Raw genomic sequence first — 19,133 nt, 5'->3', positions numbered from 1 at the left:
CACATATGTTGCTGTACAAGGCAAAATGGACTTTGTAGAGGTGATTAATTTAAGAATCTTAATTTAGGGAGATTACCTGATGAGCCCAATGTAATAACAGTGGTCTTTAAAAGATGGAAGAGGGAAGGAGAGGAATCAGAGGAGAAGTGATGATGGAAGCAGAAGGCCAGAGCGAAAGGGAGAAATGAAGATGTTTTGTTGCTGGCTTTGAAGCTGGAGGAAAGGGCCATAAGCCAAGGAATGCAAGCAGCCTCTAGAACCTGAAAAGACAAGGAAATGGATTCTACCTTAGAATCTCTGGTGGCAATTCAGTTCTATCAACACCTTGATTTTGACCTAGTGAAACTCATTTTGGACATTTGACCTCCAGGACTGTAAAATTATATTTTTGTGCTTTTTAAGCCACTACATTTGTGGTAATTTATTGCAGTGATAAGGGGAAACTAATGTAGGGGGTTAATGAGTTTCCATTATCATAGGTACAGTAATAAAGTCAGATCATTTTATTCTGGGGAGTTGAGATTTGTGTAAAAGATTGGACTAGAATGATCTACAAAGTCTTTCCTACCTGGACTGAGCCCTCTTTTCTCATTTTTTGAATATTTTTCCGGGGAGATCTTAATTAAGTATTTCCCATAACTTCAACTATAACCTCTTTACTATTAATACCCAAATTCACATTTCTAGTCCTAATTTCTCTTGACTTCGAATTACACACATTAGCTGACATATTCATTTGGACATACTGAAATCCCTTTAAATCCAGTATGCTCCCAGGGAGGAAAAAAATGCAGGGAATGAGGGCTTAAACAGCAAAGAGGTAAATGTGGTCTTTCCTTTAAGGAGGAAAAATAAGGCCAACTTCCCTTTAATAAAGGAACAAATCCAAAATTGAGAAAAATCTGCCATGAAGAATTCTGATGACAAAATGTCAAGGCTTTTGTGCAGCAAACTAGAGGGTTTTTAATCTCAAAGGGGATAAAGATGTTTTTCCTTAAATTGTACTTCTTTAAGTTTTTTCTTAAATAAAATTTTTCTTAAGAAAAATTAGACTAAAAAGTATCTGGACCTGATATGCATGTCTTCAGCCATCTCTCTCAAAACTATGCTGAGCCTGGTGAAATGGCAAAATGATAAACATGAGTTCAGATGGCTTAGAGTGCAGGCTCTTGAGTCAGGCTGTCTAAAATGAAGTCATAGCTTTACTCAATGGATGAGTAACATTGGACAAGCTGATTGGTTAACCTTCTTTGCCTCAGTTTCTTCTTCTATAAAATGCATGTAGTAGATTACCTACTCCATAGAGTTGTTGTAAAAATTAAAAGAGATCATTCAAGCAAAGTACTTAGAACACTGATGATACATAGCAGATGCTCAACAAATATCAGATTTTTTAAAAAGAGGATAACTATATGGCACCTCGGGAGCTCAGTCAGTTAAGTGGCTGCCTTCAGCTCACGTCATGATCTCAGGGTCCTGGGATGGAGCCCTGCTCAGTGGGAAGTTTTTTTCTCCCTCTCCCACTCCCCCTACTTGTGTTCTCTCTCACTCTCTCAAATAAACAAAATATTTTTTTAAAAAAAGAAGATAATTATGGAAAGCTCTTGACCACCAACCCAAAGGGAGATTCTAATTTTCAAGAGGGATATGCTTGCATACAAGATTTGATCCAAGGATACATTGGCTTTTCCCCATGGCAGCCTGACTCAGTTTAGTCCTAATTCCTGCCCTCGTGAGACATCTTCTTGGGTTTCCTAATTCCTGGCTCATTTTGATCCTGACTTAATGTCAATATTCTCCCTGACATCCCAGTGACTAATTCAGAGAACACCACAATTCCTTTCTGGTTCCTACACTATGTGCTCTACCTTGGCAACTTGACCCACCTGTTCTTCAGGGCTTTTGGGAATGAACCACTCCAGCAGCCCTCTGCTGCCTTCACCTTTCACCCATCCTAATGGGTGCAACATTCCAGCTCTGATTTTAGCTCCAAAATAACCTTTGGTGGTTTTGGCAAGGTGTTATTAAAGAGTTGAAATCAACTGAGGGAGCATTTTATATATGAGTGCTTGTGCTTCTCTAAGTCTTATTGAATTTGATGTTCAACATACGTCATTAATAATTACGGAGGTCATACTTGAAGACTATTATTCTATTTTTATTAAGTTTTTAATTTTAATTCCAGTTTGTTAACATACAGTGTTGTATTAGTTTCAGTTGTACAATACAGTAATTCAATAATTCTGTTGTACTCTTAATCCCCCTTACTCTTTCTCTCATGCCTAACCCCCTTCCCTCTGAACCATCAGTTTGTTCTCTGTAGTTAAGAATGTGTTTCTTGGTTTGTCTCTCTCCCTCTCTTCTTCCCCTTTGCTCATTTGTTTCTTAAATCCCACATGAGTGAAATCATACAGTATTTGTCCTTCTCTGACTTATTTTGCTTAGCATTATATTCTCTAGCTCCATCCATGTTGTAAATGGCAAGATCTCATTCTTTTTATGGCTAAATAATATTCCATCACATCTTTATCCATTCTTCTATTGATAGACACTTGGACTGCTTCCATAGCTATAGTATATAATACAGCAATAAACACAGTGGTGCATGTAACACTTTGAATTAGTGTTATATAGTGCGACTGCTGGATCATAGGGTAGTTTTATTTTTAGCTTTTTGAGGAATCTCCACACTATCTTCCACAGTGGCTGCACCAGTTTGTATTCCCACCAACAGTGCAAGAGGGTTCCTTTTTCTCCAAATCCTTGGTAACACTTGTTTCTTATATTTCTTATGTTAGCCATTCAGATAGGTGTGAGGTGATATCTTATTGTAGTTTTGATTTGTATTTCCCTGATGATGAGTGATATTGAGCATCTTTTCATGTATCTGTTGGACATCTGTATGTCTTCTTTGGAGAAATGTCTGTTCATGTTAAGACTATTATTCTTTTTTTTTGAGAGAGAGAGAGTGAATAAGAGACAGAGAACCGAGCTGGGGTGGGGGGTATGGAGGGAGAGGGAGAAGCAGACTCCTCACTGAGCAGGGAGCCTGACTCTTGGCTCCATCATGGGACTCTAGAATCATGATCTGAACCAATGACAGACACTTAACCAACTGAGCCACCCAGGCACCCCAAGACTATTATTCATTGTTTTTTTTTTTTAAGAGTTTTATTTATTTATTCCTGAGAGACACACACACACACACACACACAGAGAGAGAGGCAGAGACACAGGCAGAGGGAGAGGCAGGCTCCCCTCAGGGAGCCCAAAGCGCTATTCCACCTGGGGCTCCAGGATCACATCCTGAGCCTAAGGCAGACACTCAATGGCTAAGCCACTCAGGTGTTCCCCAAGACTATTATTCTTAATAAACAGATATGATAGAAAAAATTGGCTGGGTTATATGCTACTCTATATTCTCTTATCCAAATCAGAGAATAGACTAAACAGTAAGCCCATGCAACTATAAACCAGGCACCACCCTCCACTTGGTGGCATCTGAATTATAAATATAATGGCTCACAGAAAATGATACATTTTTATAAGGTTGGCCTTACCAAAATTAAATCTAACATGACAAGAAATAGCCATTTTAAAGTGACCAATATAATGACGTGGAGAAAAGGAAAGATGTCAATGTTGACCATAAAGAGAAAAAAATAGAAATAAATGGCCATAGAAGAGATGACCTTTTGTACAAGTTGTTTACAAAACACAAATTTATTGAAAGATTAACATTTGCATAGCACTTTACAATATACTTTTCATACACTCTATCTCATTTATTTCTCATAACACTATTATAACATTGATGCTATTATTATTATTCCTATTTTAAACATGAGGAAATTAAGAATGGGAAAGGTTAGGTAACTTGCCTTAGGTTAGGTTCACACATTTAAAAAGAAGCAGATGGGTGCCTGGGGTGGCTCAGTGGTTAAGCACCTGACTCTTGATCTCAGCTGAGATCTTGAATCAGGGTCACAAGTTCAAGCCTGCCATGGGGCTCCACCCTGGGTGTGGAACTTAGAAAGAAAAAGGAGGCAAAACCCTAATTCCAAGTCCTAGATTTTTCTCATTACATCCTGCTGCCTCACTAGTACAAGGGCTTCATTTACATTCATATAAGAGCTATCTAAATAAGCTTTTAGAATTTCCATCCTTAGGAGTCTTCAAGAAGATAATGCATTTCAGGAGCACCTAGGTGGCTCAGTCGGTTAGGTGTCTGCCTTCCTCTCAGGTCATGATCCTGGGATCCTGGGATCCTGGGATCCAGCCCTTGATCCGGTTCCCTGCTGGGCAGGGAAGCCTGCTTCTCCCTCTCCCTCTGCCTACCCCACTTGTGCTCTCTGGCTCTCTCTCTGTGTCAAATAAATATTTTTTTTAAAAAAGATAAAATGTTTTAAATAATTTTAGCCAGTCTGTAAGCAGACTTTTGGGCATAATCATCTGAAGGTTAGTCTCCACTTTTTAAAATTTTCAATTACTATCAGTCCACTTCTCACTTAGGTTTATAACTTAGGATATCTACCTCACATGTAACGTATTTACCGAGGTAGCTAGAGCGTCTGCTTTGGAAAGGTACCATTCAGTCAAAGGCAGTATTGTGTAGGCGACCAGGTAGGTAATTGTCACACTCGGTGTGTCACAATGGCCTGACCACGGCTCCATTCATAACCTCCCGAGCGCTAGGCGTGCAAACTTGCGAGGTGCCCTGGGCTCCCCCGCAGCCCTGCCCCTGCCCGGCCCCAGCTCCTTTCTCTACCAGCCACCTGCCCCTTCTGAAGCTCCGCTGGTGGGAAAGGCAGACTTAGAACTCGAGTCTTCTCACAAGTGTTTTGTTACTCTTTTTGCTGCGAGTCATTCAACATGTTTCCCGCAGAAATCCTGTCCTGGAACATACATGGTGACCCGAAGAGATCTGAAGGGCTGTTCCAGCCGGCAGCTCCCCTCAGGGCAGGGGCACAACCCCGAGGGCTGGCACCAGCCGGGTGAGAACTGGGAGGAGATTCTTGGGGAGCAGCAGGTGGCCAGCACCGAGAATGCGAGAAAATACCGGCAGACCCAGGCTGGAGGTACGTTGACTGGTTGACTGCCCAGGGGGAGGGTCGTCACCTACCCTGGGTGAGTGGTCAGGGGCCTAGGGTTAACATTAAGCAGAAATCAAAAATAATCTGCTGTGGAATGCCTTTATTCCACAGAGCTTTAGAAGACTCTTCCAGTTTCTTGTTATGTCCTTTTTTTTTTTTTAAGATGTTATTTATTTATTCATGAGAGACACACATAGAGAGAGGCAGAGACACAGGCAGAGGGAGAAGCAGGCTCCCTGCGGGGAGCCCGACGTGGGATTCGATCCTGGGTCTCCAAGGTCATGCCCTGGGCCGAAAGCAGACGCTTAACCACTGAGCCACCCAGGCTCCCTAGTTATAAAAGTCCCTAATGGTATAACCCAGCACAGGGATCTTGACATCGGTTGTCCCCATTACCCGTTGCTGAAGCACACCGCTCTTCTTTAGAGCTGGCTCCTCTTGGTAACATCCCCTTTTTTTGTTTTTGAAAATCAGCTGCCAGTCCAGTTCTCTTTCCCACAAATGCTGTGGTATAAAGTATCCTCAGCCTATGAAATACAATCAACAAGTGTCTTATTGAATTAAATCTGCTTTTTAAATTGTCCATGCTGTAGTTATCTTGTTAACAATATAATAACACATACAATAATTTTTAATATAGGATGTAGCCATTACAATCTTAAGTTTATAAATGAGAAAAATAAATATAACCAAAAAGCATAGGAATATCCACGTGTAGAAGAATGAAGTTGGGTTTTTAACTTACAGCATATACAAAAATTAACTCAAACTGGATCAAAGCCCTAAATATAAGAGCTAAAAGTATAAAGATCTCAGAAGAAAATAGAAGGAAATTTTGATGACATTAAATTTGGAGAGGTTGTCTCAAATATGACACCAAAAGCACAAGTAACAGAGGAAAAAGATAAATTATACTTTATAAAAATGAAAACCTTTTGCATATCACAGGACATTATTAAGAGAGTGAAAAGACAACCCGTAGAAAGAAAGAAAATATTTACATATCATATAGCTGATAAAGGAATAATATCCAGAATATCTAAAGAACTCCTATAGCTCAATAACAAAAAACCCAACCTAATTTTTAAAATGGGCAAAGAACTTAAACAGACATTTCTCCAAAGAAGAAATAAAATGGCCGATAGCACATGAAAAAATGTCAACATCACTAGTCAATATAGAAATGTACCAAAACCACCATGAGATACTACTTCATACTCATTAGGATGGCTATTATAAAAAAAATTTAAAAGGCAGTAATAAGTGTTGGTGAGGATATGGAGAAATTGGAACCCTCCTGGACGGCCAATGGGAATGCAAAATGGTGCATACTGGAAAACTATATGGCGGTTCCTAAAAAGAAGAAGAAGGTGAAAGCAGCAGCAGCAGCAGGAGGAGGAGGAGGAGGAAGAGGAGAAGAAAGGAAGATACAGAATTGCCATATGATACAGCAATTGCCCCTCCGGGTATATACCTAAAGAAAATTTTGAAAACAGGAACTCAAACAGATACTTGTACACCAATTTTCATAGTAGAATTATTCACAACAGGCAAAAGGTGGGAACAATCCAAATGTCCATCAATAGATGAATAAACAAAATGTGGTATATACATGCAATGGAATATTATTCAGTCTCAAGGACTGAAATTCTGATACATGGTACAACATGGATGAAACTTGAAAGTATCATGTGAAGTACAGTAAACCAGACACAAAAGTACAAATATTATATGATCCCACTTATATGAGGTACCTAGAATAGGAAAATTCATAGAGATAGAATGTAGAATAGTTTACCAGGAGCCCAGGGGAGGAAGGAATGAGGAGTTATTGTTTAATGGGTACATATTTTTTGTTTGGGGTGATGAAGAGATTCTGGAAATGAATAGTGGTGATAGTTGCACAGCATTATGAAGGTGCTTACTACTGCTGAATTGTATACTTAAAAATGGCTAAAATGGTAAATTTTATATTATGTGTACTTTATCACAATAAAAATCTTTTTTTCCAAAATTTATTTATTCATGAGAGACACAAAGAGAGAGGCAGTGACATTGGCAGAGGGAGAAGCAGGCTCCCTGTGGGGAGCCCGATGTGGGATTTGATCCCGAGACTCCAGGATCACACCTTGGGCCGAAGGTGGACACTCAACCACTGAGCCACCCAGGTGTCCCCAAAAATCTACTTTTAGGCACAGGAAACATGAGTCCTTAGCTTTATTGCTGAAAGCTTTGTGACCTCCATGGTTTTGCTACAGAGTGAATGGATAAGCTACCACACCATGGGAAAACTAGATACAAATATGAATTTAGTTGAGAAATTGTGTGTGTAGACAATAGATGTTTAGTCTACATTAGATATGATTATTCTTCTGACTTGTCAGAAGTGTCACAGCCTCTTTGCTTCCTTTCTTCAGTACGTTGTGCTTCAGTTTTTACAGGGAGAGATGGAAAAGACATTGATAGTGATACGGTAAGTAACATACTTCACCTTCTAACTTGGAGATTAGTTGAAGGATGAAGAAATGTGAAGAGGCTCTACTGGCCATGCTTCTTAGTCACTTAATTCCTCCCGGGGTCAGAGGTGCCACATTGTTTATGGATACTCTAACCACCATTTCCCCCTCGAGGTTTAGCTTTCAATGTTTGAAGACTCAGCAAACTGGATTATTTGTTCCTGGTGAGTTTGGGCATATCCTGAGGTTTATTGTAGACTGTTGACCCCAAACAACAATCCTACACAAAACTTCATCATGGTTAGCAAAAGGAAATTTGTTTAGTAAGCACTAAATAAAGTAGTACAGACATATATTAAAGCTAGTGCCCCGGGACGCCTGGGTGGCACAGCATCTGCCTTCAGCCCAGGGAATGATCCTGGAGTCCCAGGATGGAGTCCCACATCAGGCTTCCTGCATGGAGCCTGCTTCTCCCTCTGCCTGTGTCTCTGCCTCTGTGTGTGTCTCTCATGAATAAATAAATAAAATCTTTAAAAAAAAAATAAAGCTAGTGCCCCTTATGTGATTAGAATATATCATTTCTATCATTGTTTAGGGGAAGTTGGAAAGTATTAGTCATTTATAAATCATGGTGATGTTTATTATAAAGATTATTTTAAACAATAACAAACCACAGTGGAGAAGGGAGATAAAGACATACACACACACACACACACACACACACACGCACGCGCCTAACACAAGATGGAAATATGAAATTAAAATAACCAAGGAATTCTAACTACACAAATAGTTTCTTGTGGCTTAGTCCCACTCAGACATTAGTGGAAAGTAGCTGACACCTGTAGCTTAACCTAGAGTTTCACTAAACTGATGAGAAGCTACCAGCTATCTTTTCAGGATCCTGTGTTGCTTCAGCGGTTTAGACTAAGATTAGAATAGGTGTGAGGGACCTAAATCAAGGGAGTGGAAATGGAGGTACCATATGCCCAAAAGGTCAGAAGCACTATAGATTCTCCAAGGAGTTCTGATCAGTTTCAGAAAGTGTGTGCTACCAGGGTATTCCAGGTAGCATGAGCATAATCACTAATAGAACCAAACTGGGTTGTTTGGGGTCTTTGGAATTATTTTGTCTGGGGATTTTTTTGGAATTTAAGAATAACACAATGATATATTACAGAGGCAATTGACCAGATCAAATGCCCTAAACCTCCTAAATCATCACAGACTAGAGACTGAGTTTCTGGTTTTACTAATAGTATTAGTTTGTGCTTATAACTGAGATTTCTGGGGCAGCCCTGGTGGCTTAGAGGTTTAGTGCTGCCTTCAGCCCAGGGCGTGATTCTGGAGTCCTGGATCGAGTCCCCCGTCAGGCTCCCTGCGAGGAGCTTGCTTCTCCCTCTGCCTGTGTCTCTGCCTCTCTCTCTCTCTCAGCTCCCTGTATGGAGCCTGCTTCTCCCTCTGCCAGTGTTTCTGCCTCTCTCTCTCTCTCTCTCTCTCTGTCTCTGTCTCTCATGAATAAATAAAAAATCTTTAATAAAAAATAACTGAGATTTCTGGTACTAGTATCAGATTCAAACATAGACTTTTTCTATCTTAAATGTTTTATACTTAATTAATAGTGAACATTTACATTTGAGGAGGTTAAAGTTCAGATAGGTTACATAATTTATAGGAAATTCCTGGGATTTAAACCTAGGTTGTGTGGCTCTAGTGTCCCTACTCTTAATCACTATACTCTGCTGTTTTCATGCCACTATGATCATTTTATCAAGTATGGATGTTTAAATTAAATCTTACATGTTCTAAGACTAGGAGAAAATTATGTTCTTTCTAAGTAACTTTGTTAGATTCAGGGCCTGCATACATGCCTATCCACATACAATTAGTCAACAAATAATTTTGTATGTTTTCAGGAAAATGTATATGATAGCTGCAAAAGTATTGCAGATTATAGAGTTTTCTTTTTATAAAACACCAAAAGAAGAATGAGAATACAGGTATGTGGCTCACATAGATTAAAAAGTTAAAGGTAGATGGGCATCTGGGTGGCTCAGTTACTTGAGCATCCAACTCTTGATTTCAGCTCAGGTCATGATCTCCTGTTGCTGGATTGAGCCCTGGGAAGGGTTCTGTGCTCAGCGTAGAGTCTGCTTATCCCTCTCTGCCCCTCCCCCGTTCTCTCAGCTGTTGCCCTTCTTATTCTCTTCTCACTCATCTAACCTTGAAAGAGTTGCATATACTCACTAACTATATACTTCACTTCCCACTCGTTCTGTGATCCACTGCAATCTGTTTTTTGACATTTGTAAAACTACTCTTGCAAAGGACGTCAGTGATATCCTAGTCTTGAAAATCTGACAAATACTTTCTAAAAGAGGTATAATTAAGATATCAGAAAAGTAACAAGTGTACAATTTGGTGATTTTTAGTATATTCACAAGATTGTGTGACCATTACCCCAATTCCAGAATATTTTTAGTATCTCTGAAGAAAAACTCCATAGCCATTAGTAGTCACTTTCCATTTCCTCTTCCCTGCTGGCCCTGCCAACCACCTGTCTACTTCCTGTCTCTATGGATTTGCCCATTCTGGACATTTACTATGAATGGAATCATAAAATATGTTATCCTTTGTGATGGCTTCTATCATTTAGCATCATGTTTTCTAGGTCAATCCATGATGTAGCATATGTCAGTACTTCCTTTTTATTGATGAATAATATTCTGTAGCATGCCACAGAATAGATATATCATTTTGTTTATCAATTCATCAGTTAGTGGGCATTTGTGTTGTTTCCACTTTGGGCTATTATGAATAATGAACATTTGTGTGCAAGTTTTTGTGTGATCATATGTGTCAATTCTCTTGAGTAAATATGTAAGTGGAATTACTGGGTGATATGATAACTATTTAACCTTTTGAGGAACTGCCAAACTGTTTTCTAAAGCAGCTGCACCATTTCACATTCCCACCAGCAATATATGAGGGCTCCAATTTCACTGACTCTTGTTATTATTTGATTTTTTGATTCTAGCCTTCCTTGTGGGTGTGAAATGATATCTCCTTGGGGTTTTGATTTGCCTTTCCCTAGTGACTAAAAATGTTGAGCATCTTTTCATGTGCTTATTAGCCAAGTATGTATCTTTGGAGAAATGTCTATTCAAATCCTTTGCTCATTTTTAAATTGGGTTATCTTTTTATTCTTGAGTTGTGAAAGTTCTTAATATATTCTAGATACTAGACCATTGTCAGATACATGATTTGCAAATATTTTCTTTCATTCTGTGGGCTATTTTTTTACTTTATTGTTAGTGTCCTTTGACACACAGAAGCTTTTTTTCTTTTTGAGAGAGAGAGCAAAAGAATATGAGAGCAGGAGGGAGGGGGAGCCAAGGGAGAAGGAGAGAGAATCTCAAGCAGGCTCCTCAACCAGCACAGAGCCCAATGTGAGGCTCTATCTCACAACCGTAAGATCATGAGCTGAGCCAATATCAAGACTCAGATGCTTAACCCACTGAGCCACCCAGGCACCCCAACACACAAAAACTTTTAAAGCCCCATTTATTTATTTGCCCTTTAGTTGCTTGTGTTTTAGGTACCATATCTTAGAAACCATTGCCTAATACAAGGTCATGAAGATTTATACCTATTGTTTATTCTCAGACTTTTATAGTCTTAGCTCTTACATTGAGGTCTTTGATCCATTTGAGAATAGTGTGATATAGGGGTCCAAATTCATTATTTTGCATGTGGATATTCATTTGTTGAAAAGACTATTCTTTCCTCTAATGAATTTTCTTGGCGCCCTTGTTGAAATCAATTGACCATAGATGTATGGGCCCAATGGGCACTTTCCATACTTGACCTTTCACCAGCTTTGACTCTTCCTGATGATCACTCCCTCCTTTTGATAATGCTTTCTTTCTATGACTACTCAATTAGCAGGCATCATGGGAATTTGCTTGCTTTAGAGATAATACAAAGCATATCCATAGATAACTAGTTGGGTATCTTGGTTTAATAAGTACACTGGTAGAGGAATCATGAGATGTATTGGTATCATTTTCTGTGAACAGCTTGGTCACATACTTTGCTCATCTTTCTTGGGGGTTGGGGGTTTTTATTATTATTATTTTGTAGGAACTCTTTAATATTAGAAATATTGTCTATGCTATGAGTGACAAATATTTTTCCTCAGCTTGTTCTTAGTCTTTTGACTTTCCTATGAGGGTTTCTACCATGCATTTTTTTTCTGGTTAGTGTATTAGTTTTTTTATGGCTTTTTTGCTTTATATCATGTTAAGAAATGCTTTCCCCATTCAGACATTAGCAGCAAAAAAATACTTCCATGGTTTTATCTCATAGTTTCAAGGGTTTGTCTTTTTTACATTTAAATCTTGATTTATATGAAACTTGTCCTCGGGTGTGAAATACGGATCTTAATTTTTTTTTTCTGGATGGCCATTTTTTATTTTTTTTTAATTTTTATTTATTTATGATAGTCACAGAGAGAGAGAGAGAGAGAGAGAGAGAGAGAGAGGCAGAGACACAGGCAGAGGGAGAAGCAGGCTCCATGCAGGGAGCCCGACGTGGGATTCGATCTCGGCTCTCCAGGATCGTGCCCTGGGCCAAAGGCAGGCGCCAAACCGCTGCGCCACCCAGGGATCCCTGGATGGCCATTTTTAAAATTTCATTTTGAATACATGCAATTGAATGATCCTCTCCCAATTTAAATAGACACTTCTTTCATATTCCAAATTCTGTTTTAAGATGCATTTTTCTGCTTACTATTCAATTTAAGTAGTCTATTCATAAGCTATTTCCACACTGTGAGATTATTACTGTTTTCTAATGTATTTTCATATCTCCTCCTTTTTTCAGAATTCGTTTAGACGATGGACTTTATTTTTATTTTATTTTTTTAGATGATAGACTTTAAAGGGTCTTTGTTAAGGGATAAAGTTCATCTTGTTTATTTAAGCCTGTAAAAATATTTTTAAATCTTAACTCTGAGGTAAACAGTTTGTTCTCTCTTTAATTATCATGTTTAATGATCATGCCTATAGATCTTAACCCAATATAAAATTTTCTATAGAAATAGATGCCTGTAGCATTGTCCTAGAACCTTATTACTCTAAGTATGGTCTATGAGCCAACCCCACCAATACTACTTGGGAGTTTGTTATAAATTTTGAATCTGAGGCCCTAACCCAGACTTACTAATTCAAAATCTGCATTTTTAACAAGGTCCCCTCAAGTGATTTGTATGCATGTTAAAAGTTTGAGATCAGTATACAATAGAGATTTCCCTCTAGGATAGTAATCCACAACCTTCACTGCACAGTAAATTCATCTGGGGGAGCTTTTAAAAATACTAAGGACTGGGCTCCACCCCTAGAGATTGATCTAATTGGTCTGGAGTTGAGACCCTTGGCATGGTATTTTTTAAAACCTGTAATTGCAGCCAGGGCTGAGAAGCAGTGCTCTAGAATTACAGCTTGCCATTGTTAGGGTCCCAGTTACTCAAAAACCAAGAAGGATGCTTTTATCATCTGATGGGGTGTCTTTAGAAAACAACCATGATCCATAGGCATTATCTGTGCAACTTGCATCCCCAGAATTTCTTAGCTGTTATACCAGCTTGGCATGGTTTTTTCTCCCACCATTTCTTTGGTTTCCTTGATAAATGACTCTTGCTTCCCGATAACTGAACCACCTCTTCTTCATCTTCCTGTTGTGATGCCCAATGAAAGTTTCTGACCTGTCTTCTTACTTTAATATGAAGTCATAAATTGTTTCCAGCTTGTGTTTCTGTCCTACCTTAAATATTCCAGTTCATGAGCCTGATTTAATTTCATCCCTGCTTGCTAGCTCCAGCATTCGCTTAAGAGATTTGGGGTTTTTTGTACAGTTAAAATCCTATACTCATAAATAACTATCACAGTGGCCAGTTCATTTTACTGTGCAGCCAACAATGATGAGTAAAAACAGACTCTATAATTCCCCTGATACACCATCCCAATAACTTTAACAAAAGAGGTAAAAAAGGATTCCTTTGGAATGACATTGAGAGAACACATGGTAACTTGTAATGAATAGTATACTTCCATTAACACTCATAAGCCAGTGGTGCCTCGGTGACTCAGTCAGTTAGGTGGCTGCCTTCAGCTCAGGTCATGATCCCAGAGTCCTGGGATCAAATCCCAAGCCCCTGAGTGGACCCTGTTTCTCCCTCTGCCGCTCTCCCTGCTTGTGTTCTCTTGCACTCTCTTTCTGTCAAATAAATAACTTAAAAAATATTTAAAATTTTAAAACCACTCACAAACCAATGTTTACTGTTACAGAATGTTGCAGGCTACCAGAATCAAGATTTCCACTGTGTAATTATTAGAATATACATATTGAAAATTCATAAAGTTATCAGTCTACGGTTTTTAGAAGCCTGTTCCCTCCTATCCCTTTTTTTTACATCATTTCTCACAGATTACTAACACTGACTCTGAAATCAATGGGCAAATTCTTTCAGCATCTAAGGCTATAATTCTCAGGAGTCCTGGAGTCTTGAACTCTGTAGAAGTAAAACTATAAGAATAGTCATTATTTCTTCACATATTGTAGGCTTCTTCTCATCTACTTTTAGTTTTGTTTATCTAACATACATGAGTGAACACCATGATGTGCTGAACTTGGACAAAGTTGAATAATTGAGTTTAGTCTCCATTTGGAAAGGTAATATGTTATGTTTTCAACCAATACAGACTCTTGTGTGAATGAAGTGGATTGGAAGGGGTAGATGAAATTTTGTATGTTAAAGTAGGTGGTCTTAGGGGATCCCTGGGTGGCGCAGCGGTTTGGCGCTTGCCTTTGGCCCGGGGCGCGATCCTGGAGACCCGGGATCGAATCCCACGTCGGGCTCCCGGTGCGTGGAGCCTGCTTCTCCCTCTGCCTGTGTCTCTGCCTCTCTCTCTCTCTCTGTGACTATCATAAATAAATAAAAATTAAAAAAAAAATAAAGTAGCTGGTCTTAAAGTTCTGAATAGTGATATTATAAATTTGCAGATTTTAAAGCTTGACTCAGGAGTATAGACTATGTTAACAGTTTTATCTTGGAGGGACTGGAGACCAGATTCCAAGTATTTTGATCTTTCTTAACAGCTTGAAAATATTTCTTTGTTTTTAGAAGATGGAATCTATGAAGTAATCAAGTAGCCCCCCCCTTTTTTACTGTTTTTTTTTTTCTTCTTCTTCTTTTTTTTTTTTACTGTTACAATCATACAATTTCTCTCAAGCAGTGGGCCTTTTTCTTGGGGCGGGGAAGTGTTTCCTCCCACAAACTTCTAAAGAAAATCTACAGGTGAAAGATTTTTTAAAAATTATAACAAGATAAAGATTTAAAATGTTTAGTATTTTGGGCATACAGTCAGAGTGTTAAAGCAGATTTGGCTCAACAAATATTTAGCAACAAGTCACTCATCACATATTTTATGATCTGTGTCAAAATCTGTCCTTTCCAACTTCAGAACAGTGGTAGAGAAGAGAATTAACAATGATGACTGTTCAGCTCATTTATGCCCGGCACCTATTTTATTTGATCTTCACAACAAGCCTCCGAGGTAGGCACTATTATTAACTCCATTTACAGATCAGGAAATAGGCACAGGATCAGGAAATAGACACTTACACATTGTTTAGTGGCAGCTGTTATGTGCCAGTGGTAGGATTCAAACCCAAGCCTGCCTGACGCCAAGGCATAAGTGAGGAGCCACCATACAAACTGCTCTCTTGTCTGCTGCTGTTGTCTCTCCACTATTGGGTAATTTGCCTCCCTGCCTTTCTTCAGGTTGTCAGTGGGATATTGAAGCCGCAGACTTCAGATGGTTCTTGGAAGTCTCAGACTAAGCAATTTCATCTCTTAATTCCAGCCCTATTATGTGTCTGTGGTGATGGGTGGTTTTTTAGTTTGCTTTTGCTTTGTTTTGTTTTGTTAGATTTTATTTATTATTTAATTGAGAGGCTTTTGTTTTTTTTGATAAAACACTCCGCTTTTCTTCAGTGATATATGAAAACAAAACAAAAATGGGAATGGTCCTTTTCTGGCTCCTCTGCCCTACTCTTTGAGAAGTTCATGCACTCAGTGGTGCCCATATGGCCCATTTGAATATTTGCTTTCTTTTCTGTCTTTGACAGCTCTGCACATATCTGAACTAGCCAGAAACATGGACATACACCCTTCTGCAACAACTTTATCTTATATTACATTCATTTTCAGATTTTGAACTCAACCCTTGATCATAGCCCATGTATCAAAATTGTGTACAGATAATAACTAAGAAAGGAAAATAAAAATATGTTTTTCTCCAATAACTTAAATATTCTGTAATCTCATATTTCCAATGGAAGAAATTAAACACACACACATGTATCTTCACTATAAATTACAATAAATGACCTTACCATTTCAGTATTGGCTCAGCTACCGATTACGGTTAACTTTCATGGAATGTTGAGATTATACTACTGTTTTCCTGTAGGTTACTGGTTTTTAACTGCTAGGAGGAGAAAACCAGTAGAATAAATAGAATATATTCATGATGTATTCATGATATGAAATTCAGCCTATAACTTTTCAACACCAAAAGTAAGGTAATTATTTAAGTATTTCTTCACCATTTAGAGCTATTTTATCTTTATTTAATATTTAAGATCTGACTTTTGTTTGAATACTGCTTAGGATCAGCTGTATAAATTAAAAACTTTTGATTATTTGAAAAATTATGAAATATGTGATGTTTTCCTCCATGAATCTTCTTTATTCTTCTTCTTTATTCTTCCTTATTCTTTATTTATCTTCTTTTCTGTGGGATCTTTCTGCATTCTTCATTCTTCCAGGGACTGGTGTCCTGCTGCTGCTCCCCAAACTGCCTACAGTCTCCACTGCAGATTTACTAGCCTGACAGTTGTCCTTTCCTTCCCTTTCTGCACTGAGCTCCCATTTCCTACAAGTCTTACACAGGTTGGTAACTGATAAATTAATTCAGACTAACATATTAATGGCTGACAGCTGTCTTGGGAATTTGGGGAAGAGATTTGAGAAAGGCCTCTCTCTGTGGCTTTCAAATCCCACCTGAGCAACAGATTAATTAGCTTATCTACAAGTGTGATCTTTCTCCTAAGCAAATTAATTGACAAGTGCTGGGGTTCATTTGGAAACAATATATTGGTTGGGGTTTTTTTGAAACAATATATTGTTTAAATATAAAATAATTCTTTCATTAGGGGCTACTGCTTGTGTTTCCCATGTGGGAATTTTTTTTTAACATCCAGAGTTGAGACTAATTCCAAAATCATATATCAGAAATTCATCTTTTTCCTAGCTTTGTTGCTACCACATATCCTATATGCATTCCTATATTAATCATTTATAAATAGGAATAAAATGTCATATAAGAATGTCACAGAAAATGATTATTCATTACATTGGAAGTATTAAAACAAGTGAATGATAAATATGATAAAGTTACAATCTTGTAGTTTTCTACAATATTAGCATTTATAAAATTATACAGGTATAAATATAGCATTATAAATTTATAATTTAAAGTGTGAAATGTTAATTCATATAAACACTAAATCAAGATGGATAGAACTTTTGGAAGTGTTAAACACTCAAAATGGATAAAATATAGAATCTAATTTTTGCATGTCATATTTGTCCCTAATGAGCAAATCAGAATAAAATAAGAAAACTATTGGCACTTTACGTCAGTGCTAATTATAGGTTCTAAATCAATACTGCTGATTAATATAAACTGACTTGTAATTTTTAATTTATACAATGTATAACCACATACTATTTCAGTTGCAGATCTCATGGATTCTATTTTTAAACTATACTACTTAATTTGGATTTCTCCCTAAGGTTTTAGAATTGGGAAAAAGAATTGGCATAGCTTTAAAAGCAGAACTGCTTTTAGCAATTATGTTGAAAGGTCCTTGTCTATGTTTCCCATCACTCAAATAACTCAGTTAATTTTCAATACTTTTGTGGACAATCTGAATCTTATGTATTTCTTTTAATTAAATAATTATTTTTATTTTCACATGCGCCTGATTAAATATTGTGCATCATTTTAACATTGTATTTACTTGTCTATTCTGCTTGTATGAATAGTGAATCATAACTTTTTGACTAATCGGTAACTATAGACTGTAGACTATGTACTATATAGTACAGACAGTGATGTTGCCTTTTCATTATTGCATCAAATTGCAAAAATTAAATTGGACCTATATTTTCAGAGCTTAATCAGAGATAAAACTCAGATAATTTGCTTATCCTTTCTGATCTATTTTAAATGGATTTTTCTATTTACCCGTGAATTCTTCATGTATTTGCTATATAATATTCGTTTGGTTATTTAACATAGATTTGTTAGGTATCTTTAATAGGCTTAGTACTAATGATCCTATTTTCTAAATAAACAAAAAAATAGGATACATGCTCTGACAAATATATTTTTGGTGACAGTGCTTTTGAATTACAGAGAGAGGACCATCCTGAACACAATGTTGCCAAAACAAGTTACTTGAAAAAAAAAATAGACATCATATAAAACAACAATAAAAAGTGATTTCTTGAATATATACTGTGTGCCAGGCACTTTATCTATAGTATGCCTAACCCTTATAGCAAATGTGCAAGGTTGGTGCTATTGTTTCCATTGTATACTTACAGAATTCTGCTGAGGTTTAGGGTGGAAGTGAGGTGGTTATGTAACTTGCCTAAGATCAAATGGCTGGTATGTGCTAAAGCTGGGTCTCAAACTCAGAGCTGGTCTAACATCAAAGCCTATGATGATCTAGTATCTCTTAGCATACAGATATTCGTGGTTAAGAAAGGATGAGGAAGGGAATCAGCAGTCAGATAGATCTGGGTTGACTATTGGCTATTTCATTTTTTATGATTCTACTTTTTAAATTCTTTCTTTTAAATCTATGATTTTAATATCTTTTAGACAAAGCATTAATAGAATAGAATTAAATATTTATTGGGTATCTATGTGCCAGGCACTGTTCTAGGAGCTGGGGAGCTAATGGTGAGCAAAAATAGTCCGTGCCCTCATGGAAGAAGCAAAATCAAATAATTGCAGAAATAAATGTAAAGCTGTACTTGTGGTAGGGGCTATGAGAGATATCCACATAGTGCTGTGAGAAATTATGGCAAATAGGTTTTTAACTCAGTCAAGGAAGTCTCACTAGGCTTCCAAGAGGATGGCACAGATGTTCTCTGAAGTCTGAATACAAGTAACTGGCCAAAAACAGTGAGAAGAATATTTCTGGCAGAGAAAACAGCTCCAGGATATTTTACAAGTACCAAGGATTGAAAGATGGGGAGCATGGCTGGAGAAGGCCAGAAGAAGGTTTTTGTAATAAGAACCCAAAGAATAGATGAGGGATCAGAACGTACAAGATTTTGAAGGCTGTGCTAAGGAGTTTGGACTTTAAGAACAATGGGAAGACATTGAAGGTAATCAAAGTTGAAAATGACATGATTAGATCTTATTAAATGATAACATCAACA

General features: G+C 37.6%; 1 protein-coding gene across 1 annotated transcript; it reads left to right on the top strand.

The window, feature by feature from the left end:
* Positions 1–3,843: 3,843 nt before the first annotated feature.
* LOC144321353 (uncharacterized) lies at positions 3,844–18,501 on the top strand. The gene is made up of 4 exons (XM_077910901.1): positions 3,844–3,867; positions 4,628–5,078; positions 16,442–16,565; positions 18,081–18,501. The coding sequence occupies exons 1-3, from the start codon at positions 3,844–3,846 to the stop codon at positions 16,504–16,506; spliced, it is 540 nt and encodes a 179-aa protein (XP_077767027.1). The 3' UTR covers positions 16,507–16,565; positions 18,081–18,501.
* Positions 18,502–19,133: the final 632 nt, after the last annotated feature.

This window comes from Canis aureus, chromosome 9 (genome assembly GCF_053574225.1).
Source record: "Canis aureus isolate CA01 chromosome 9, VMU_Caureus_v.1.0, whole genome shotgun sequence".
Classification (NCBI taxonomy): domain Eukaryota; kingdom Metazoa; phylum Chordata; class Mammalia; order Carnivora; family Canidae; genus Canis; species Canis aureus.
This window is presented reverse-complemented; position numbering and strand designations above follow the sequence as displayed.

Bases quoted from the DNA above. Each gene is read 5' to 3' on its own strand.
- LOC144321353 (XM_077910901.1), top strand. From the start codon at position 3,844: ATGAGGAAATTAAGAATGGGAAAG. The intron at 3,868-4,627 runs GTTAGGTAACTT...GCGACCAGGTAG, and splicing joins GGAAATTAAGAATGGGAAAG to GTAATTGTCACACTCGGTGT. The intron at 5,079-16,441 runs GTACGTTGACTG...TCATTCTTCCAG, and splicing joins CCGGCAGACCCAGGCTGGAG to GGACTGGTGTCCTGCTGCTG.